Source organism: Asterias rubens, chromosome 11, assembly GCF_902459465.1.
Source record: "Asterias rubens chromosome 11, eAstRub1.3, whole genome shotgun sequence".
Classification (NCBI taxonomy): Eukaryota; Metazoa; Echinodermata; class Asteroidea; order Forcipulatida; family Asteriidae; genus Asterias; species Asterias rubens.
Genome location: NC_047072.1, coordinates 12,016,290 through 12,041,437, shown reverse-complemented (window position 1 = coordinate 12,041,437; position 25,148 = coordinate 12,016,290). Strand labels below are relative to the sequence as shown.

Below are 25,148 nucleotides of genomic sequence, written 5' to 3'. Positions count from 1 at the left end.
AAAGAAAAAAACACCCTCGGTTGCACAAATTTGTGTGCTTTAATGCCTGACAAAGTCTTTCTCAGATTTAAATATTTAAGTGAAAAATTACATCTTTCTCAAAACTTACCTAACTTCAGAGGGAGTCGTTTCTCATACTATCAAAAATCCAAGCTACCAAAAGTGTCCAGTGCCTTTAATAAAGATAAGAAACAGGAAAAAAACATTGGGATTACCGAAACACTTATTTTTCGATTTGTTTGTCATTATTCTATTATTCAACAAAATGCATTGTCGGTGTTGATTAATTGTTATATGAAATTCATTAAATTTTGTCAGTTTTTTTTCTGTTTTTTTTTTTTTTGTGAACTATATTTACAAATAAACAAAAGTACTTACATTAATTAAAAAGTGTGGTTTCTATGTTGTTTTTTGTATGTGATAGTTTAGTCCTTTTTCATCTTCCCCTGCAAAAGTTACATGTGTCTATAGTTGCCTGGAAGGATAAATAAAGGCAAAGTATAGCTTTGGTATTTGGAACCACTCGATTGTTTTAATCCTATATAAATGAGAAATGTACAAAATAAAATGGTAGTCGTTGTGGCCGGTGCTTAACTATTTTAAATGTCTGATGAATGTTATTTTCTTGTATCAACGGCCAAATAGGCGAACAATATTAACAACGAAAATTACATAGTCGGTTCCTTTACTTGTTTTGCATCATAATTTCAATTTCACCCGGCACGATTGGTTTCGTATGAGAGTTTTTTGCCCATTTGGCGCTTTGTAGCTAGCGATCATTCAATGCTGATGCATGCCCCTCCCACATGCACACCAAAACACCACACACACATAAACAACGTGTTCTTGTCATTGCTCTAGACTAGACGTGAATCACCTCATCGAAGATAGATACAGTTGTCGTCGTCCTGCTGCACACACACGAACAACTATTCAGTGGTATTCTTTCTTGTGACTTGCTTTAGAGATGGCTGACCCTGTAGTAATTGTTTCAGCGGTTCGAACTCCAATTGGTAAGAATAGCTGGTTGGTAACAGTCAAACTTACATTTATTTCAATTTACAACCAACAAATTTGCATTGAAAATTGAAGCAAAGCATGCCATTCATTCATTCAACAAATTGTCTCATTATTATATTAAGTTGGTTGAGTTCTTGTCCTTCTCTAACTTGAGCTTAGTTTGAATTCAGCTACTACTACGATGAGTTTACTGGCCGGACACTAAAACTACTGTGTGGTATCCAGTGTCAAATGCAAATAGGCCTACTGGGGAAGGGGAGCCTACTGGGATAAAATGAGAATATGTGCTGTTCAAAGAAACAAAGTTTTCTTCTCGTCATCATATCACTGCATCATCAAAACTAAGTGAAATTTAGAAATAACTATCATTAATCAATACCCGACAAAGATTGTCTATGTATTAGTATTAATTGACTAAAAAAAGCAAGTAACTCTAGTTGTGCTGGTATGCCAGCGTAATTTTGTAGAAATCTTTCTTTCGGAAGTTGCAGATACATGTAGTTTAGTATGGTCATTTGTTTTGTGAAATAAAAGGGTACCCTCTTTCATTTTCATTTTACAGTTTACATTCAACCCACACATTTGCAAGTCGGGCAAACTGTGTTTTAAGATAGTCATAATTGTGCTAAATAATTGTCCACCCAAAACAAATCTTGCGGTACAAAATTACAATCTGTTTAAAACATTTGATCAACTAAAGAAATAAATTAAAGTTACAAGTTTGTCAAGAGAAACAAGAACATGGTTTTATTACTATTATAATCAAGAAGTCTTTGGCAGTTTTCACTAAGTAAGACAATGTACACATTGTGTATTTCTATTACAAGGGATAATTCTTCCTGCATGGACAAAATGTTTTTGTTCCAGATTTTTTTGTGATACATGTATCTGAAAAATTCGACCTTTCGAAAGAAAATTTTCATATAGTTTTATTATAAGATTTAAACAATTTAACTGAGATAATTTTAAAAAACTTTACTTTGCCTTTATTGATTTGGGTACCTTTTCAAAATGTCCATAGATTTACATTAAACTTACAGGGTTTGAAGATAATGATAGTGGAAAGCTTCCCTTCAAATATTACTTACTGAGGTGCTGTAGTTTTTGAGAAATGAGTAAAACAATGTCATGAAAATACGTTTGTAAATGATTAAAATAATTTTCATGACATGGTTTTACTCATTTCCCAAAAACTACAGCACCTCAGCACGTAATATTTTCAGGGAAGCTTTCTACTATCATTATCTTCAAACTGTGTAAGTTTAGTGTAAATCTGTGGACATTGTGTTTTTTGTCCTACAAAAGTTACATAGACCCTAAAAATAAATAAATTTCTCTCACAGAGCCGTAAAATATAATTTAACCCACTTGAGATCCACAAAAACCTATGTGCCCTAATAATCTTGTAGGCCTATGGTTGATCAGATCGGTTTTTGAAGAGATCATTAATTTTAAATCTCGACCTATTCTTCCAGGAAGGTTTTATCAGATAAAAAGTAAACTGTGTGATCCTAAAATAAATGTAACTTAACAGAGAGAGATAAACCTCAACAAAGGTTTAGTAACCATTTATTGTAAATAGGCATTAAATAAACAGATAAGACTTTATTCTAGTGCAGTAAGACAATGCTTAGACTAAAGTACATTGTAGACCAAAATAAATAGCACTTAAAAAGCTTGGATTACTCATTTATACCAAGCAATGTTTATGCTAACAATTATTTTGAGTAGTTACCAATACAATAGTGTCCGGTGCCTTTAAAATGGTTGAAAATTGAAATCATAGTTCTCATTTTCTCCAAATGCGCAATCAGGGATATTTTGTACAACAGTCAGAGGGATATTTAGATTTTCCCTAGTTACACAATAATAATCGGAGAGCTTTTCAAATTTGTTTATCAAAGGGGAAAATAGAATATTCTTATTTCTGGGAACTTTCTGCAGAATCAGGGCGAGTTGGAGTTGGTTAATAAAAACTGTTTGTTCTTACTTTTTTGTTTGAAATAATTTATTTACTGATTTACTGCTTTAGATTTGCGTCCATTCTATGCAATCTACATTATGGTATGGGCATGACAGTCCATGACAATACTTAAATATACACCACACCCCCCCCCCCCCCCAAAAAAAAAAAAAAAAAAAAAAAAAGGTACAACTCTTAAAAAGGACAACGGTTAAAAAGCTAAAAACAAGAAAATCACACTCAGACTGCATTCTTGATTTACCCTTATAGGTTCTATCAATGGAGAACTCTCCTCCCTCGCTGCAAACCAACTCGGAACAATCGTCATCAAAGAGGCTCTACAGAGGGCAAAGGTCAATGCTGACGATGTGTCAGAGGTCATTTTGGGTCAAGTTCTCACAGCATCCGAAGGGCAGAACCCAGCGAGACAAGCCAGTGTAAATGCTGGGATACCTGTTACTGTGCCAGCATGTGGTGTCAATATGCTCTGTGGATCCGGCCTAAGGTAAACTTAAGAAATTAAATTCTATGCCGTCCAATGAGGGTGCTGTTTTTGCGCTTCGGATGTCATATCAATCATGTCGCCTGCAGGCGGGATTCCCGGCGGCGTGTCCATCTTGCCTGTCCGTTATGCAGGCAGCCAACTCTGTTGTGGTCTTTGCCCCAGCATCTCTCCTCAGGACACCCACATTTTAAAATATACATATTGCAATTTTGTGTTGTAGTTTTTGCTTCACAAACAAATTCCATCTGAAAGCCAAGGATTAACGTTGACCACATGCATGACATTGGCCCAATTTCATAGAGCTGCTAAGCACATCAAAAATTTGCTTAGCATGAAATTTCTTCCTTGATAAAAAACAGGATTAACAACCAAATTTCCATGTGATTTTCAGGATAAGCAAACAACAGCTGAGTACCAGTAACAAGCAATATGCAACAGGTGGAAATTTGGTTGGTAATCCTGTTTTTATCAAGGAAGAAATTTCATGCTAAGCAAATTTTGGTGCTTAGCAGCTCTATGAAATTGGGCCATGGTGTTTGCTTTTGGGGTTCTGTTTTCAGATCTGTTGTTCTTGGTACCCAAGCTATACAGTGTGGTGATGCGACCGTTGTTGTTGCAGGTGGACAGGAAAGCATGAGTAAGGTGGGTTCTCGGAGCAAAAATATTTCATAATAATTTATCTCCCAAAATCCATTCCTTGGTTCTGAAGGATTTTGATGGATTTGGGACTGCACCAACAAATCATCACTTGATTTAACTCAAAGCATTCCCAGCAAGGTGTTTTTTAGACAGGAATCTTTTTAATAAAAACTTACCTACCAAAATCCATTCCATAGTTTTGATGGATTTGGGACTGCACCCACTCGATTTAACTGAGAGCAATCCAAGCAAGGTGTAATCTCAGAGCAAAATCTTAAAACAAAACAAAATTACCTCCCAAAATTCATTCCATGGTTTTGGAGGATTTCCCTCATGTTCAGAACTTGTGTTGTGCTAAGCAGTTACCTCTTCCTGTCTTTATGTGATTGTGTAAATACTGTTTTTGGAAATTCTTCATTGGTTCTCAGGCACCTCACGCTGTCCATATGAGAAATGGTGTCAAGTTTGGAGACACTTCACTGGTAGACATCATGATGTCTGATGGTTTAGTCGACGCATTCCATAAATATCACATGGGAATCACAGGTTAGTGTTGGGATGAAACTTTTCATTTCATTTATTTATTCTGGTTGTGAAGCCACCAAGGACTCTCAGAAAAGTGACCTTAAAGGCAGTGGACACTATTGGTAATAACTCAAAATAATTATTATCATAAAACCTTACTTGGTAACGAGTAATGGGAGAGGTTGATAGTTTAAAACGTTATGAGAAACGGCTCTCTCTGAAGTGGAGTAGTTTTCAAGTTATTTTCCACGAATTTGATTTTGAGACCTCAGATGTAGAATTTGAGGTCTCAAAATCAAGCATCTCAAAGCACACAACTTTGTGTGACAAGGGCGTTTTTTCTTTCATTATTATCTCGCAATTTCGACAACAGATTGAGCTCAAATTTTCACAGGTTTGTTATTTTATGCATATGTTGAGATACACCAAGTGAGAAGACTGGTCTATGACATTTACCTTTAGTGTCCAGTGTCTTTAATCAGTGTGCTATTGTAGAACCCCATAGCGAGAATAAAAAGGAGGAAGTTTAGGCATAAGATGTGAGACGCAAACCCCAGAAAATTGTTAAATGGAAAACCCACACAGTCAGGACTGAAAACCCAATCCACATAGTGCCCCCCAGTGGGATTTAAAAACGTGGTCCTAGAAGTGGAAGGTGAGGCAAGATAACACTACACCCCAAAAATTGCCTGTTTTTCAATGTTGTTACTAACTGAAGTACCTTTGAATTAGACGCAGCCTAAGGGCTCTTTTTCGACATGTCCGAGCAGCGCACCGGATCAATACCTCTTGTCACTAACTCTGATAGGGACGTACTGAGAAACAACGCTGATTGGCTCCAAAAAGTGACCACTTTGCGTGCACGCTCGTTAAAAAATAAGTACTGAGTATATAGGCCTACGGTGCGTACACATATTGTTGTAAAAACAAAATAACAATATTTATCCCTGTGGTAAGTTTAACATCTAGTTGACCTGGTGTGAACTTTTTCCTCAGCTGAGAATGTAGCCAAGAAATGGAACGTCTCAAGACAAGAACAGGATGAGTTCGCCCTGACATCTCAACTTCGATGTGAAGCGGCGCAGACAAAAGGAGCGTTTGATGAGGAGATAGTGCCAGTAACAGTCACTCACAGAAAAGGTAGATTTTTTAATTCAAAAATTTAAGACTGGTTTCTCATATAGCGCTTTATCACACCCTTATCAAAGCGCTCAGTATTCTGTCCTGCATATACCTTATCGCAAATACCAATGCGCAAGCGCAGACTGTTGAATGAGGTGCATTGTGGGATAGATATGGATCAAATTTGGACACCAGCTAGACCACAATGCATCAATTTCAAGCTTTACGCGCGCGCCCCAGTATTTGCGAAAAGGTCTAAGGTATATGGGGCTATGTTTTTGAAATTTGAAGTATGAGACCTATTTCTAAATAGCACTGTGCAATGGTTTAGAAGGTGCTGTAACACAATGTGCATTCAATCAAACCAGAAATACTCTTTACGACCTGGGGGGCATCCATAGCAACATTTAGTTGTTGAGAAAGTGTTTGTCTCAATGACCCTCTGACTTAAAGGTACTGGACACGTTTGGTAATTGTCAAAGACCATTATTCTCACTTGCTGTATCCAAACATATGCATAAATTAACAACTCTGTAAAAAAAATTGGACTTAATTTGTCATCGAAGTTGTCCACCATAATCCAATTTGGAAAAGTTTAGCGGGAAAATATGTTTTTGATGTGAAGTGGTTATATATTCAAAAAATTTTAATGTGTGTTTCTTTTTAAAGAAACTTGTTTAATGAGAAATACTTCATAATGTCTGTTTGAATGAACTGTAATTTTTTTTCTCAGGGAGTACGGTCGTGAAGCAGGACGAGTTTCCAAGGAAAGGTTGCGTTCTCGATAACTTTACAAAACTTCGACCAGCATTCCTTAAAGATGGTACAGGGACGGTCACCGCTGGCAATGCATCAGGTAAAACCATATTTGATAATTATTGCGTAGCTTCTTTAAACCATTGATCTTACCCCAAACATTGAGCCTGGGGCGTTTTCAAATCCTTCCTATAAACACTCATTTATTTTTGGCTTGACTTTATTACACCCGGTTCAGACAGGCGCTCCAGAGTCGCGTTCGCGTCGAACCAAATAGTCGGTCGACCCAAGTAAATTTTGGTTTTATCCGGTCGAACTTAACATAACATTTACATTATAAGGCTCTGCTCATGGCAAGATCGACGTCTGAAACCAAGGGGCTCCAGAGTCATTCCGAACGACTGCAACAGTTGATCTATTGAGTGTTAGCGCGTTCAGTCGCTCCTAACTGTCCTAACTGGTTCGGCGCGAGACACTGGAGCACCTGTCTGAAACGGGTGTTACTTACTCTTTGTACCTTTTGAGTGGCTTCCATTTCTTACTTTACAAACGTCTGCATAGTAACTATTTGTTACAGTTACAATTGTATTGGTTTTCACTCTGTGTTTATGTCTTTCATTATGGCTTGCAGTTCTCCTGATATTTCATGTACCTGAACTTACTTAAAAGTTTTTCCGTGTTGCATTTTCCACGATTATTTTAATGTACGTGTAGTTAGTAGTTGTTATAATTTATTTGTGTCCAATGCATTGGTAACTTTCTATTATATTTTTGTTTTCTTCATGCTATTTCAACTTGCTTTTTTAGTTTAAATCAGTTTTTTTTTTTTTTTAAGTACGTTCTTGGCTAAGCCTCTGTCGACTTTAAGTAAACTTTACATTTTATTTTTAAGTATTATTATTATTGTCAAGTTGCTAAAGTGTTTACTACGATCCACTTGTGGGTATTTTTTACATAAAGCTCCATACAATAAATGCCTTGTATTTTCAGTAAAGTTATTTTTGTGTCTCCAGATTACTACTACAGCTTACCAGTCAAAATGTTAAGAAGAAGCTCTTAACTGGTCAAGTTTACAGAGCCACCACTTACTAATTTAAAATATGGGTGTGCCCACGTGAATTTATAGTTTGTCATATTCGTGTCAAGCAAAAATGTTTATCAGACAATAAACCACAAGGGAAACTGACTGGGTAAATTTATATTAGTTGGGGTTGAACAATTACCAATTACCTCCATTTATGTTGATAGTCTTCCTATTTTGTCAATAGGCCTATGTATTTGTTCTGGGTGCCAGGCAGAAGCCATGTAACTGTCACTGCCGTGATAGCTCAATTGGTAGAGCGCCTGCACATTAATCTGGAGGTCGTTGGTTCAAATATCGCGCTAGTAAATTTGTCTTTGTTCAACCCGAATTGCAAAAATGTTTAGTGACGGTTTTTTTCCTTCAATATTCCATAAGGTATCAATGATGGAGCAGCTGCTTTCGTCCTGATGAAGAAGTCTGATGCCACGAAGCGAGGGGTTACTCCCTTAGCATCCATTGTCAACTGGGGTCAAGCAGGGGTTGACCCCAGCGTCATGGGAACCGGACCAATACCCGCCATCAAGAAAGCTGTTAGTCAAAATTTTACTTTTCCAAGGTTTTTTATTGTTTTCCTTTCCTCAAGAGAAAAACTTTTATTTGCAAGAAAACATACATCCTCTCGCAAATTACACACAAAGAAAATGATCATGAAAAGATAAACCAAATTAAATGAATATGTCCCATTTCAATAGATGGAAATGTGCAATAGTAAACATTTTATTTGATACCGTCTTGTTTTCAGTTGGAGAAGGCTGGATGGAGCATCTCTGATGTGGATTTGTTTGAGTTGAACGAGGCTTTTGCTGCTCAATCCCTGGCAGTAATCAAGGAGCTCGGCTTAGATCAGTCCAAGGTAAGACCAGCTTAAAGCCATTATGCACTTTCGGAACAGAAAAAAAAAAAGGTTCACAGATTTACAAATAACTTACAGGGTTTACAGAAGGTAATGGTAAAATACTTCTCTTGAAGTATTATTCCATGAAATGCTTTACTTTTGAGAAAACATTAAAACAATTATCAATTCTCGACTTCGAGAATTACGGATTTATAGTAAACACATGTCATGACACAGCTAAACATGCGGAAACAAGGGTGGGTTTTCCCATTATTTTCTACCGACTCCGATGACCCATTGAGCCATAATTTTCACAGGTTTGTTATTTTATATATAAGTTGTGATACACAAAGTGTGGGCCTTGGACAATACTGTTTACCGAAAGTGTCCGCTGGCTTTAAAATAAACTCAAAATAATTATTAGCATAAAAACTTTCTTGGTAACGAGTGATGGAGAGCTGTTGATATTATCAAACATTGTGGGAAACGGCTCCCTCTGAAGTAACACAGTTTGGAGAAAGGTAATTTCCCACTCAAATAATAAAACACACGTTTGTGCAACAAGTGTGTTTTTTCGTTCATTATTTTCTCCCAACATCGATGACCAATAATTGATCGTATGAGCCCAAATTTTCACAGGTTATTTTATGCACATGTTGAGATACACCAAGTGAGAATACTGGTCTTTGACAATATACTAAAGGTTTCCAGTGCCTTTAAGTGTTTCCGTTGAATGGAATGTGGTTTTTGCAAAGTTGGTAGTGTGTTTTCAGGAGTCTGTTAGCAGTCTGACGAAAGTCAGTATTACTCAGATAATAACAGACTCCATTTACCCAACTTTTTGTCAACAAGGGCAGTAACAAAAAGAACAGATAAAAGATCTCTACATGTGAATTTGTATCGGGGTCTAAAGTAATATAGCATACAATGGGTATGACATTAAGAAAGAAAGATGTCAGAACTATGAAGAGGGTTGTATGAAGAGACTTATTGTTGGTTCTCGGGGGAGGTTGTGGCGGCTGGTTACCACCGAGTGCAATATTTAGAGCTTCTATCTGCCGAGCGTGATGGCGGGAAATTAAAAATAAACGAATGTAGGTCATGAAAACTACAAGGAGACTAAATGTTATTAAAATGGTAACAGTTACTTTGGTGTGGAGATTACTAATGCTTTGATTTGAAAGTTTAAACTCGCATACCAATACAGGAGGCAGATACAAAGCTTCCCATGTTGTTATGAAACCATTAACAATTGCGATAAATGTGCTGAGTCCGCCGGCACAACAGACTGCAATACATGCTCGCTTCACAGTGACAAGTGAAGGGTAGCGCAAGGCATACACAACAGAAATGTAACGGTCTACAGTGATTATGAGCAGGAAAAATAAAGCTATACAGTAAACAAACACACTAGCCGTTGCTTGTAATGTACAGACTACATCCCCGAATGGCCAGTCCCCTAAAAATGCAGAAATTGTAGCCGGAATGGCAACTGAAATCCCGACTCCAGTATCGGCAATGGTCATGGCTCGCAGGAACACTTTGGTGGTTCCTTGGATGCTGTTGACATGTCTCAGGATGAGAAGATAGAATGGATTGAGTGTTAAGATGAGAAGAGTTGTTATGACGAGCAGGAAACATCTTAAGATGCTGAAGCTGGGATGGATGCTCTCCTCAGGTCCTTGTGTTGTGGAGTCATTGCTGTTTTCTTGATCCATCTGAGGTTGGGTAGATTCCATGTTCAAATCATCAAAAGAGAGTATAAGCCAAAATTACCAGCACACTTTGTAAAACTTGCTGTTAAGCTTGACTGTATTGTACTGCCAAAAGGCAGCAAAGTTGTACTTGTACCTCAACTGGTAGCAACAAAGTTTGAACCATGTATGAATCAAACAGTTTTTACCATTCTAAAAACAGAGCACATCTTAATGGGGAAAGCCGATGTTGGGTTCCTTGCAATGTTCTTTTTCGCTGTCTGCGCAAATGTGGCAAATAAAGCTATAAATTTACAGCAAAGTTGAACCTCGGCAGATGACAACTAATTTTAGTAGAGTGTTCGTCCTGTCTCTGCTTAGGATGGGACTGAGATGCCTCGTATGTCAATCTTCTTCTTTCTTGCTTTGATTCATGTTAGTCAGTTGTGTTCAAGTCCACAGTTGGTCTACACTCCAAACATCATATGGTTTGATAAATTAACAGACGGCATCAGTGACTTTGTTCTCATCAAGATTGTTGTCAATGTCAACTTTTTGTGTCTTTGATATTTTTAAGATTTGCTTCAAGTCCAATTATAACCAGTTTTCATTGATGTGTTGCAGTGATTCTGAATATGTACGCTGTTCGGCAAAGTAGAACCCAGATCTGATATCAGTGGCTAGTTTGCTGTTGCCCTTCACTTTCACTGCTGACTGCAAGGATGATGGTCTCATCTCTGAATAATCTCATCCAATAGCAAGACTCTCTTGTGACTGACAGACAAATTGGGAGCGTGGATTTATAGATGGTTGATGTGTAAACAGCCTCTAATTGTTCTGCCTTAATTTCCCTGCACAATCAAGTCAGTTATTGCTAAGTTCCTATACCAATAACTATCTAGCGAAGTAGAGACATGTTTGACGTTTTTTCATTATTTGTTGATCAGTCTTCAATGATTAATGCAGGTAAGCTGTATATGGAACTAATTTGTGTCAATATCAATTTAAAGTCAGTTATTTTTTAATATCTCATAGATCGCTGATGCTAGTAACAACAATCCCCCAGAGAGAATTTGTTTCTAGAATATGACATTCTAAGACCCCATAAGGCCTGTTGTTAATATCGGTTGCGATAACTGAATTGAGCCCAAAATGAATTTACACATGCAGTCCATTTGGCCGTAGTAAGATAAAATTATTTTTCTTTTACAATATTCAGTCCACTTTTAAGACATTAGATGTATGTTTTGTTTATTTAGTTTTTCTATGCAATATCACCTACAGTAACATCAAAAGGGTCGGATGGCCACTTCAAGGTGAGAGAATACACTTAATTGATTTGGGCTGTTGAAATCAACTATCACCGGCGGCACATTGCAACTTACTCCATTGGTTGAAACAGGGTTATGCCTTCACAATTTTGTAAAGATGTTGACATGGGTTTTATCCACTAGGAGCCTTACTGGTAGAACAGAATGCAATACCTACCGAACTTTTTTTTATGGTAAAATTATTTTGTAAGTGCCTTGCTCTAGGCCACAAGTGTCCTGACCGGGATTCTACCATACACTCTGCTGCATTGCAATCCCATAATAAACTTAAGCGTTTCTGTTGAAGAGAATTCTAGATTTGCAAAGTTTGTAGTGTGTTTTCAGGAGTCTGTTAGCAGTCTGACGAAAGTCAGTATTACTCAGATAATAACACACTCCGTTCACCCAACTTTTTGTCAACAAGGGCAGCAAAAAAAAGAACAGATAAAAGATGTCTACATGTGAATTTGTATCACGGTCTACAGTAAGAAAGCATACAAGTGGTACGACATTAAGAAAGAATGATGTCAGAACTATGAAGAGCGTTGTATGAAGAGACTTATTGTTGGTTCTTGGGGGAGGTTGTGGCGGCTGGTTACCACCGACTGCAATATTTAAAGCTTGTATACGCCGAGCGTGATGGCGAGAAATTAAAAATAAACGAATGTAGGTTGTTATTATTATAAAGAGATTAAATGCTATAAAAATGGTAGCAAATACTTGGGCGAACAACTTACTTATGTCTTGATTTTGAAGTTTAAACCCACAAGTCAATAAATCAGGAACATAAGAAGTTTCCCATGTTGTTATGAAACCATTCACAATTGCGATAAATGTGCCGAGTCCCCCTGCACAACAGACTGCAATACGCGCTCGCTTGACAGTAACAAGTGAAGGGTAGCGTAGGGCATACACCACAGAAATGTAACGGTCTACAGTGACTATCAGCAGGGAAAATATTGTTAAACTGAAAGAAATTGCACCAGCAGTTGGTTGTAATGAACAGACTACTTCCCCAAATGGCCAATTATTGAAAAATGCAGAAATCGTAGCAGGAATAGCGATACAAATTCCGACTCCAATATCAGCAATGGTCATGGCTCGCAGGAATACTTTGGTGGTTTCTTGGATGCTGTTGACATGTCTCAGGATGAGAAGATAGAATGGATTGAGTGTTAAGATGAGAAGAGTTGTTATGACAAGCAGGAAACATCTTAAGATGCTGAAGCTGGGATGGATGCTAGGTAGTTGTGTTGTGGAGTCGTTGCTGTTTTCTTGGTCCATCTGAGGTTGAGTAGATTCCATGTTCAAATCATCAAAAGAGAGTTCAAGCCAATTTTACCAGCACACTTTGTAAAACTTGCTGTTAAGCTTGACTGTATTGTACTGCTTTGTTTCCAAAAGGCAGCAAAGTTGTACTTGTACCTCAATTAGTGGCAACAAAGTTTTAACCAAGTGTGAATCGAACAGTTTTTACCATTCTAAAAACAGAGCACATCTTGATGGGTAAAGCTGACGGTGGGTTCCTTGCAATGTTCTTTTTCGCTGTTTACGCAAATGTTGCTAATAAAGCTTAAAATGTACTGCATAAAAGATGGGAATGCGATGCCTTGTATGTCAATCTTCTTCTTTCTTGCTTTGATTCCTGTTCGTCAGTTGTATTCAAGTCCACAGTTGGTCTACACTCCAAACATCATTTGGGTTGAGAAACTAGAGTTAACAGACGGCATCAGTGACTCTCATTCAGATTCTAGTTGATGTCAATTTTGGCTTCATTGATGGTTTTAAGGTTTTCTTCAAGTCAAATATTACACAGTTTCCATTGATGTGTTGCGGTGAATCTAAACATGTACGCTGGTTGGGAAAGTAGAATCCAAAAGTGATATCAATGGCTAGTTTGCTGTTGCCCTTCACATTCACTGCTGACTGCAAGGATGATGATCTCATTTCTGAATAATCTCATCCAATAGCAAGACTCTCTTGTGACTGACAGACAAATTGGGAGCGTGGATTTATAGATGGTTGATGTGTAAACAGCCTCTAATTGTTCTTTTATTATTATTATTATTATTTATTCGGCCAGTGTCAAAAACAAATACATACAAGTAAAACAAAGGATAATAAGACTTCAAAAAAGGTAACTTAATTTCCCTGCACAATCAAGTCAGTTATATTGGTTAGTTCCTATACCAATATTATCTAGCGACGTGAAGATAAACATCCTATCAAAGGGCGTTTGACGTTTTCATTATTTTTTAATCAGTGTTCTGTAAAAAAGTATTACATCTTGTAACCCGAAAATGATAATTAGGTTGTTGCCAGAGCAATAAGGTACTTTCACAAAAAATATATATGGAAGTATGAAGAATTATTTTATTAGCATAAAACCTTTCTTGGTGACGAGTAATGGGGAGAGTTTAATGGTATAAAAAACATTGTGAGAAACTGCTCCCTCTGAAGTGCCATAGTTTTCGAGAAAGAAGTAATTTTCCACGAATTTGATTTCGAGACCTCAGATTTAGAATTTGAGGTCTCGAAATCAACCATCTAAACGCACACAACTTCGTGTGACAAAGGTATTTGTTAACTCATTATTATCTCACAACTTCGCCAAACATTTAAGCTAAAATTCTCACAGCTTGTTATTTTATCCATATTGAGCTTTGACAATTACCAATAGTGTCCAGTGTCTTCAAAATGATATTTCTTCATCATTTTCTCTACACAGGTATCTTCAGGCCTATGGGCCACAGTGCTAGTCCCATATTAATTGGGGTTTTCCCCCATCTAAAACTAACGGTTCTTCATCATATTTTCTACACTGGAATCTTCACGCCTGTGTTTAACAGTACACGGGGCATTTGAGGATATCTTTGTTTCATAAACAGATAGACAATTATTTTAATTGATGTCAAGTTTGCATCGGGATAAAGAATACAAATTATTTACTTTTTTTCACAGAACTTGGGAAAGTACTGAGTATGCATGTACCGTCTAACACACATCAGTGTAGGGTAAAACCAAAATTCAATAATTATTTAGTTATTAGGTGTTCGGCTTTTAGCCGAAAACCTATTGTTATTGTTAAGTTTTTTTTTTTTTGTTTTTTTGTTTGTTTTTTTTTTCTCCGTCTTCTTCTTCTGCCTGAACGTTCTCCGCCAATTTTGAGAAAAACTGAAACTTGTATGAACTTGAAACTTCTCATGAACATCAACCTCGGTGAGTAGACGGCACCGCAACTTTTTTGGAATGGTGACGTCATTGATGACGTCATTACGTTAAATAAACGTGAAATAAACCTTAAATAATTAGAAAAATCATATCTTCAAAACCAAAAGAGCTACGTTCAAGATTCTTTTTTTACATAAAACCTCTTATAAAGATCTACAAATGCGGTGCACAACGTGACCCCATTTGACCTTTACTTCCGGTCGAAACCGGAAGTTAAAGTAACAAATCATGTTATTTTGGGCTCTAGAGCCTAAGTGAATAAAAATATGAAAAAATGTCCAATGCATAAAATTTTTTTAAACTCAAGAGCATTCTAAAAATATAATGTGTGACGTCATAGCTACGTCACAACGAAAATGGTACACGAGGTCGAAAAAAAAAATTATTTTGCTATCTCAAAAAATACAGCATGTACGGACTTGAAACTTACCACGTACTTAGACCAAAGCGTGTATATGACAAAGAACAAAATTTGGAATGATGACGTCATCGATGACGTCATTATATTAAATTGAAGTTTTTTATTAAAATACTCATATCTCCAGAATCAGATATGCTAAATACGTGATCTTTACACCATATGAAAGGTCATGAAGTATTAAACAAATCTTACACAGGGTGTGACCCCATTTGACCTTTACTTCCGGTCGAAACCGGAAGTAGTAGTTTGTTTTATAAAAAATCGTATCTGAATAATATTATTTTGTGTATTAATATAATAACTTAATTTTAAGGCCCTTCGACGATTCTACAAATGTTTACAATGTGTGACCTCATTTGACCTTCATTTCCGGTCTAACCCGGAAGTATAAGTTTGTACATACAAAATTGTGTATCTTATTAATGAAACGTGGTACATTAATAATCATTACATCAATTTTGAGCTCTCTGGCAATTCTATATGTTTTGCACAAAGTGTGACCCCATTTGACCTTTAAATCCTGTCAAACCGGAAGCTAAAGTTTAATATGACAAACCTTCATTTTCTCCGTCTTCTTCTGCCTGAACGTTCTCCGCCAATTTGAGAAAAACTGAAACTTGTATGAACTTGAAACTTCTCATGAACATCAACCTCGGTGAGTAGACGGCACCGCAACTTTTTTGGAATGGTGACGTCATTACGTTAAATAAACGTTAAATAAACCTTAAATAATTTGAAAAATCATATCTTCAAAACCAAAAGAGCTACGTTCAAGATTCTTTTTGTACATGAAACCTCTTATAAAGATCTACAAATGCGGTGCACAACGTGACCCCATTTGACCTTTACTTCCGGTCGAAATCGGAAGTTAAAGTAACAACTCATGTTATTTTGGGCTCTAGAGCCTAAGTGAATGAAAATATGAAAAAATGTCCATTCAAAATTGTGTATTTTATTAATGAAACGTGGTACGTTAATAATTATTACATCAATTTTGAGCTCCCTGGCAATTCTAGATGTTATGCACAAAGTGTGACCCCATTTGACCTTTACATCCTGTCAAACTGGAAGTTGAAGTTTAATATGACAAACCCTCATGCATAAAGATAAAAAAGTACAAATAAATATTTCGCCCGTCAGCATAGCACAAAAAGACAAAAAACCTGCACACAGTAATGACCTCCCCTCAACTGAGCTTTTCAAATTGCTCTAAAAGTGATTTATTGTGACCTCGTTTATTAACCCTTCTTTGTGTCCAAACCGGGAGTTCCAGTGAAATGTTTAGCGATTTACCGCCGACGCGTGTAAGTGTAGTGTAGCGAGGTCTGCACTTTAATAATGAATGTTGCATTTTCTAAATTATTCTGTCTTTATTGACATTCTTAGAATAACCATGTAGGCCTTCACCAAAATTAATTATACATCATCACCATACTGCAATTCCTAAATTATTCTGTCTTTTATTAGTGACATTCTTAAACTAAGCAAACTTATAACGAAAACCAAAATAGGTCGATACTACAGTACAATAGACAACATGTATTACAAACATAGAAGTTTGATTTTGTTTTGTATTAAAAGAATTGTCTTGGTGCAGAGGCATTATATACATTATCAGCGGCGTATGCGTAGCCAAGGTATGCCTTTCTCTTATACCTAACGAGTTTCCCCTAACAAATGCCTACTTCCCAAGCTTGTATGAAATAGAAACTTCACATATATTTAGATATTCACTAGAAGACAAAACCGTTGAGTAACGTCATGATGACGTCATCACTCCTTAAATTATGAAAATCACACTGTATTCTTTCACCAAATCATAACTTTTCATCTAACCAACGCTTTTTTACGACCAAAACTTCATCCAAAAGGTCACCCACAACTGCGAACCCAATTTGACCTTGCGGTCTTCAGGTTTAACAAAATTTCAAACATTCCTATCTCAACAACTGCTCGTCATATTTTCACAATGTTTGCATCAGTTTGCAAATTGTTGAACGTGCTCAAACTTTTGCATTGACATGACCCCTGTTTGACCTTTATTTCCAGTCGTTTAAGCGCACCTGCGTATTATCCCCATTGGTACAGCACTAAAACCGTATGTACAACGTACAACGTGTTACACCTATACAAACCCCAAGTGTGCTGCAACTTCCTGTATAGTTTCTGCTCAAAGCGTTTTGTCACTTAATCCTTCCCTTCGGTTAAATCTAGTCTCTTCTACAGTCGTCAATAACTACACAAGCCATCTCGACAATATACACCATATGAAAGGGCTCCACATACTTCACAAAAAAGAATATGTTGATGACCTTGTATTGATCTTTTCACCTGTCTAAACTGGAAGTTCTAAAAAACGCTTAGAAAAAAGGTTATTTAATAGCTATTCACTTTGTTTTCACAATAACACACAGCATAGCTCACTATCTCCCCAGTCAACTAAACTTAAAAAGTGATGGCTCGTTAATTCAGGCCAGAAATCCGAACACCTCGAATTTGTTATCAAACAAATTCTGATGTCTAGTTTTTCTTGAGTTTGTCAGGAAGCGGTAGTTTAGGACCAGATACCATCCAAATATCAAGTCTCCTTACTTTTCTTTATTTGTTTTGTTTTTTTCGTTAGGTAAATGTCAACGGGGGCGCCATTGCTCTGGGTCATCCAATCGGAGCGTCAGGTGCGCGCATTCTTGTAACACTACTGCACGCTCTAAAGCAGACTGGAGGGAAAAAGGGCGTGGCTGCGTTGTGTGTGGGAGGGGGTATGGGAATCGCAGTCTGTGTTCAAGTTTAAAAGATCCATTCCAACTTTTCTTATGATTGTGATTATTTATTAATTCAATTTATAAAAACAGAATATCAGAATATTTTCTCCAAGCTTCCAATCCAAATAGTTTTACCTTATCCGGCAACTTGAATTAATATGCTAAGTATTGTTTTCTAAAGGCAAGGACTTGGCCCAATTTCATAGAGCTACTTAAGCAGAGGATGCTTAGCAATTTTCTGCTATAAGTAAGAGGGGAAATCAGTTCGCTGCGTTCGAAATTCTTAGCTGTAGTCTTACAGGCCCAGATAACGAAAACGAGAACGATAAAAATGCGCGCCCTCGATTGGTCGAGATGCTTCACGCAGAATATGCCCATGCTTACTCAACCAATCGAGGGCGTGCATTTTTATCGTTCTTTGTGACCAGGCCTTTAAAAATTGGCATTCAAGATTCTGTACATATTATGCGTTGGTCATGTCAACAGGCTTCGTGTGTTGAGGCAATATAGTGGATTGCGGCTACACAGGCAACTGTTTCACAGAAAAGTCTGGCTTAGCAAAAAACAGGTTACCAGCCAAAATTATATTAGGTTTGCAATTGCATTATGAGACTGGTGCTCCACATTTTTTATTTGCTTTGTGAAGCTGGGCCATAGCAAGGATTTTAAACCGCATTCTGTTAAAAACAGAACTTACGTATACTGCACTTGATTGCTTGGCCACAACACCCCACACGTACAGTTGTTTGATACTGTGGGAATTTCCAAAACTGCTTAGTGCTTGCACTTTCTTGAGTGTGGCAAATCATACTCCTTTTTAACTTAAAAAATAGAACCCAATGATCAAAATAACAAAATCTAATAAATTCAGGCTTAGTGACAAAAGTTTTAAAACGAGAATGATTTGTTTTCAGGGCTGTGCAAGTCAGTTTGATCCTAGATGATTCAAAACTTTCCTAACTATGACTTTTAAACTATTTCTTTGATCGGACCTGTTGATTACATTCTGCCAAATTGAATAATACTAAAAGTTGTATATGCTGTCATTCATTTAACTACATGCCTTTATTGGTGTATTTCAAGTGCCTTAATATTCAAACATTTTAATAATGTTGCTTAATTAATTTTAATATATTGTTTAATTAATTTTAACATATAACTGTCGTAGGAAGACAACAAATAAACAAGTCATGAAGTAAAACAAAAGCACATGTTGACCATTCGTTTAATTTGTTTTTGATTTATTTCGACATTTAACTCAGCAAAACGTCTGCATATATAAAGATGCGAACGTGATAACAAAGACCAAAAAAGACCATGTGTTCATTTAAAAAAAACTTATACCTAAACACTACAACTTGGTATTTATTTACACTAACAATTTGGTCATTATTCAAGTAATCAAATTTCACAATGATTTTTTGTGGAGTTTGTCTAATACAGAATGGATGGAGAGAACAAATTTACGTGTAACTATGCAATGTTTTTTATAGTTCACATGTAAATTGCTTCAAAATCACCATGCCATGATGGTTGCTGATGTTGCTTAGACTCGGATAACACCTAAAATTCTTCTGAGGAGCACGGCAAAATGCAGAGTCGGAGGCATTGGTGGGAGAGTGCCCGTGCCTCGCGAGTATGCGGTGAAGATGCGGACTGTTGTTAAAGTACATGTACCACCGAGGAGGCTGGCGGGGGTCTCGCCTGTATAGCCTGGCTCGATTTCAATTGGGGCCCAATTTCATAGGGCTACTAAAGCCCTTGTACATTTGCTTAAAGCACGGCTTAATTGTGCTTACCAGAATTAGGTCACCAGCCAAACAATTTGTCACTGGTAAAATCAAATAACCAAAATCACCAGAAAAAAACTAAAAGACAAAATGGAAAAAAAATTACTACAGTACTCTAAAAAAAAGTCTTAACATAAAAAATACTTCAAAACCTAAGGTAGACTACACACTACATTCGTCCCCAGCTGTCTCTTCTGAGGGGTGGGGGTCCCCCTCCTCTAGTCGGCAACGAAATTGCAATGTCCACATAATCCCCGATCTGAAACGAGGTCGACGCCAAAGTCACAGAGTCGTCCGGCCCTTTGCGCCCGGAGCAGGTCATCCCGATGTTGTTGAGATGGTAGCCCGGTCGTCTGTTGTCCGGGGAGACGATTGCGAAGCTGAAAAATGTTCCTCTACGTCTTGCCTCGGGGTTGACCTCCTTGACGAGGCTGGAAAGCTCTTTCAATGAGGCATCAGTCCTAAAAGAAAGAATAAGTTTGTGAATAACTAAATTACTACAAATGGGTAAAACCAAATCTTATATTCAAACTGCCTCTAGCTACTGGGCAATCTCAGTGGTCTAGTTGGCAAGACACTGCTCTAGAATTGCAAAGATAATGGGTTTGAATCCCACCCAAGTAATATGCCTGATTTTTTTCACAGAGCTCAGGAGTTTACACATATCGGTGAGTATGGGTAAAACCAAAATCTTCTTCAAAAGCTTTCTGATTGAGGGGGACTTCAGGCCAAAATAAATGCTTATCACTTGGCCTGGCATATCAATTTTATCCAATTTTTAACACATTAGGGTTGAGTGAGCAATAGAGTAGAAGACGATCGGTTGCCATTGGAAGTAAGCGTCAATGAAATGGCTTAAATCTGAAACCCTTTTGACATGACAGCAATTTAGCGAGTGTCCCTTGCTTAATTTGAGCATGGTGGTTGTGAAATTTTTACAAATTGCATTTTGTGTGAACGGACAATGATGTTGGCACTGACCAAGGTCCCTAGTGAAATCGTCCAAAATATTGCTTAGTGTTGTCAGAGGTTCTACGACAATATCCTCTGCCAGCCAAAGATTTTACTTACCATGTGTAGATCTGAAGCTCATTTGGTGGTACCCTTCCGCGGTCAAACTCGTCTTGCCTATGGTGGCGACCAGAGTTGCAAAACACTCGCAGCAATAGGGGGCATGTCTGAAATTTCACAAAAAATCCATTAATATTAATTAGTTTAACCATCTCTTGGCAACATATGTAACTTAACGTGATGAGCTTTGACACATAAAACAATACACTTGAAAACTGACCGAGTAAATTTTATGAAAACTGACTGCAGTTTCAAATTATTTGGGTTGGGGTGTGTTGTTGAGCAAAGAAAATCACACTAATAAACGTGCAGTCGCTCTGCCAACCTGAGCTATCTAGCCCTTTTTTGGCGCTCTCCCTGGGATGGCATCTTTAAGGTACATATTGGGGTTTTTTATTTATTTTTTCGACCATACACTTTCCTTAATAGTTTTAGTTTTAGTTTTATTTATTAGTCTTATAAATAATAAGGTAACTTGAAAGGTTTTTTTATATTATAATTAACCAAACATGAATTTCCTTAATTTTTTGTAAAAATTATGTAATTCGTACTGTTTTTATATATATGTTGGGCGCTATCGGTCAATCTGCGCGATCAACCGATCGCGCTGCGCTATCGGCCGATCGCGCTGCCCTATTGAAATATCTATTGATCGCGCAGCAATCGGTCGATCGGGCAACAATCGGTCAATCGCTCAACAATCGGTCGATCGCGCAATATTCAGCAACGAACATGCACGATTAACCGATTGTGCGGGAATGGCTCGGCGCGATCGGCCGATTGTGCAGGAAAGGTTTTGCGCGATCGGCCGATCGACCGATTGTTGCGCGGATCGACCGATTGCTGCGCGAACAATTGATCTTAATTCATTTTTTAATAGCGCAGCGCGATCGGTTGATCGCGCAGATTGACCGATCACGCCCAACATATATAATTTTAAATGTAAGTTAGTTGAAATCAAAGAGGACTCAATTGTTCATGTTTTTTAATTTATGAATTGTTGAGAGCCATACAGAAACCAATACTCTGGTTGAAAGCAAAGAGACAATTGAGGACATTTTATTTTTTTAGTTGAATTGAAATTTATTGCCTTATTGGCCAACACAATTGGTAATTTTCGAAAGTGAATGTTGAATATTATAGAAACAAATGGGTCACTATTAAAGTCATCGAATATTTATACTCGTAAGACGAAGATCGATGTACACTTATCCTGTTTCTTGTACAAAGTCAACACCCGCAACGGACGGAGTTATTTTTGGAAAAGTTTCCGTATGGCGCCACCACTTTTTCATTCGATATGAAATAATAAAGTATCTAAATAATTTACCTCAATCATTGAGGTAAAATTAGATACTTTATTATTTCATATCGAATGAAAAAGTGGTGGCGCCATACGGAATGTTATCCTTATTTTTTTCTTATTCAAAGAAAACATGGGCCTACAATTAATTAGATAAGATTACTTCAGAGAGAGTTGACTTGGCTTGGGACCGGTTTGAGTTTGACTTGGGACCGAGTTGACTTGGAACCTAGTTGACTTGGAACCTAGTTGACTTGAGACGAGTTGACTTGGGACGTACCGAGATGCTGGAACCGAGTTGATTTAGGACCAAGTTGATTTGGGACCAAGCTGACTCACAATTCATAAGGGGCCCATTCATAAGCGCACAACAAACAAACTAAACAAAAATGGCGTCCCCCACAAAAGTAAAGTTCATCACGTTTTCCCCGTGTAATTGCATTCTTATACGTTATTTTAATCACGTGTGTTACCCCAACACATCATCAGCAAGTTTCACTTAATAAAGAAATGTTACCTTTTCCCGATCTACGGGTTTTTCGAGGGGTTTGTTCTCGACTTCTGTCACGCGTGAACCGATGAACGACGACATCTTGGATTTGATGATGGAATAAGAATTGGTCAAGAGAGGGCGCTGTTCGGTTTCTCGAACCGCGACCCGCCGACTGCACAAATAATTATTGCTTAGCAGAATAAGCGGGATACCAGTAACAAATTATACATAATGCGTGGCAGTTTGGCTGGTAACGTTGTTCTGTAAGCATTGTTTTGCTTAGCTACTTTTTGTGCCTAAGCAGCTGTATGGATTGGAACATAGGGCCTATGTGTGTCAGCTTATGAGCAGTCATTGTTGACACCTTTAAGGGTATTTATAGTAAGAAAACTGCACGGTTGGGATTTATCATTGTCCCCAAAAAAAATAATGTAAAAAAGGGTCATATAAACAAGTCGAGACAAACAAGTCAAGACAGAAACAGAGCAATCCTTTACATCAGCTTTATTTTAAATACAAGTTATTTTAATATGTCAACAAAAATATAAATAACCACAAATCAACTGTTTGTGATAACATAAAACTAGACTTTATAATTAAAAACAAATGATTATTAAAATTACAACAAATGTTACAGTTTTTTATGAAGAATAAGTGAGTTAGAAAAAAAGGTTGAAATTGGTATTGACAACGAAAAATCAAACTAACACATAACCCTTGTTAAAGATTGTCAAAGGGGTACATGATCAAAGCAGGCCTGTACATAGACCTTTTCGCAAATACCGGGGCGCGCGCGTAAAGCTTGGAATTAGGTGCATTGTGGTCTTGCTGGTATCCAAAGTTGATCCATATATATCCCACAATGCACCTCATTCAACAGTCTGCGCTTGCGCATTGGTATTTGCGATAAGGTCTATGACAACACACTCTCAAACAGCGCCCTCATTGAGGCAAAAGTGCGTAATAACATGCGTGTGACCTAAGCATTCTGTAGTGTAAAGCCTGGTTCATACTTCCTGCGAACGCGAATGCGATGCGAATTTGACGTGAATTTTAACTTGGTGTGGCAAGGTAAAAAACTTGTCCATGTAGTCTACAGCCACAAGCCTGCTTTGATCATGTTGTTAGTTTTTATACATCAATGTTCGTTTTCATTTTACCTCAAAATAATTTAACAATCAGTCCAGATATATTTTCCCTGAAGATCATTTGTAGGAAGTTTTGGGTGTGTTTTTCAATTGAGAAATGCTTCTTCCCAAAATTATTTGGCCATTTTGTCTTTTTGTTGACAGAGAAAACACGACCATAAATTGATGAATGATGTGAGCCTTAATATCAATAATAAAAAGCTCAGAGCCCAATTTCGTGACTGTGCATACTGGCAAACTCAGCGCTTGCGAAACGCGATCACCGTTTTTCACTTTACATGACATCCCAAATTGGGGAGGTGGTGCTTTCTGCTCTACCGGCCAGGCTTCGGATTGATGATACCCAAGTCTACATCTGTATGGACTGTAAAAGGGGGTAACCCTGTTTCAGCCCTAGGAGTAGGTGGCAAAGGCCTCTGGAAAAAAATAATTGTAGCCCACACCTTGAAGTGGCCTTCAGGCCTTGTGTGTCTGGCGACTTGCAACAAAATTTTTAAAAATACTTTTTAAAAAGTGGAGAATATTTGTGCTAGCTGTGTAAATCAAAGAATGCCTGGTAGCGTGGAGTATGCACTTTAAGCAAACATTCCCTGCTAACCTGTAAAATATGCTTGACATTTAAGCACGAAATTCCCTGCCTCTGTAAACGCTGATTCTTAGCTTACATGGTAAGCAGAGCCATGAAATTGGGCCCTGATTTCTGAGATAAAAAGTTTTAAGTTGAAACATCTATAAAAAAAAATCACATCTTCATTTTTCATAAACTGGAAAAAATTCTCTTTAAATGATGGTTAGTTCACAATATACATTTTTTTTTCAATAGTATAAATTGTTACCCTCTCTACAATTTCACTTTACCAATACTCAAAACCTACAATTTCATTTTGTTTGACTAAGGCCGAGAAAAAAAAAAAAACATGTTTCACGTCCGGGTTTTTCAAAATTAGGAGGAAGAGGGGCTTTTTATTTTTAATTTTTTATTTCAAGATGGCCGCCATTCTTTGTTAAAATGTCAAATATCCATTGTTTTTTCTACTACTGAAATACACAAAACATAAATGAAACAATTTAGTCGAGGCATTCAGACAAGACATTCAGATTGTTTTTGCTGAGATCATTTAAAATAACCCTATTTAAAAATAAAAATTAAAAAAATTAAAAATGTGCATAAAAAAATTAATAAAAAAATAAAATAAAAAAGGAGGCGGCCTGTAAAAAGGAAGCGGGCGGGGACGCGAAACATGTTTTTTTTTTTTTTTTACTTGGCCTAAAGTGTCATAAATGTATTTACATTAATTACATACAGTGCACCAACGCTTCTTTTACTCAAACAAAGGGGATGCAGAACCATCAACCTGCACCCCCCGGAGTCCCTAATTTGGTAGATGTACCACTATTCCTTTAAGTTGCATGACCTGATTTTTGGTAGAGGGGAAAATATTTGGAGAGAAAAAAAAACGCTGCCCAAATTTAAGC

General features: G+C 37.2%; 2 protein-coding genes across 2 annotated transcripts; one reads left to right on the top strand and one right to left on the bottom strand.

Annotated features, from left to right (window-relative positions):
• The first annotated feature begins 804 nt into the window (after positions 1-804).
• On the top strand, positions 805-19,030 carry LOC117296953 (acetyl-CoA acetyltransferase, cytosolic-like). The gene is made up of 9 exons (XM_033780058.1): positions 805-1,013; positions 3,254-3,488; positions 4,049-4,130; positions 4,556-4,673; positions 5,649-5,792; positions 6,508-6,630; positions 7,990-8,144; positions 8,357-8,467; positions 17,729-19,030. Exons 1-9 carry the CDS (start codon positions 968-970, stop codon positions 17,894-17,896), a joined length of 1,182 nt encoding a protein of 393 aa, XP_033635949.1. The 5' UTR covers positions 805-967; the 3' UTR covers positions 17,897-19,030.
• Positions 19,031-19,048: 18 nt separating this feature from the next.
• On the bottom strand, positions 19,049-22,650 carry LOC117296954 (histone deacetylase complex subunit SAP18-like). Its single transcript, XM_033780059.1, has 3 exons — positions 22,549-22,650; positions 20,729-20,835; positions 19,049-20,118 (listed from the first exon to the last, which is right to left on the bottom strand). The coding sequence occupies exons 1-3, from the start codon at positions 22,621-22,623 to the stop codon at positions 19,827-19,829; spliced, it is 474 nt and encodes a 157-aa protein (XP_033635950.1). The 5' UTR covers positions 22,624-22,650; the 3' UTR covers positions 19,049-19,826.
• Between the last annotated feature and the right edge of the window lie 2,498 nt (positions 22,651-25,148).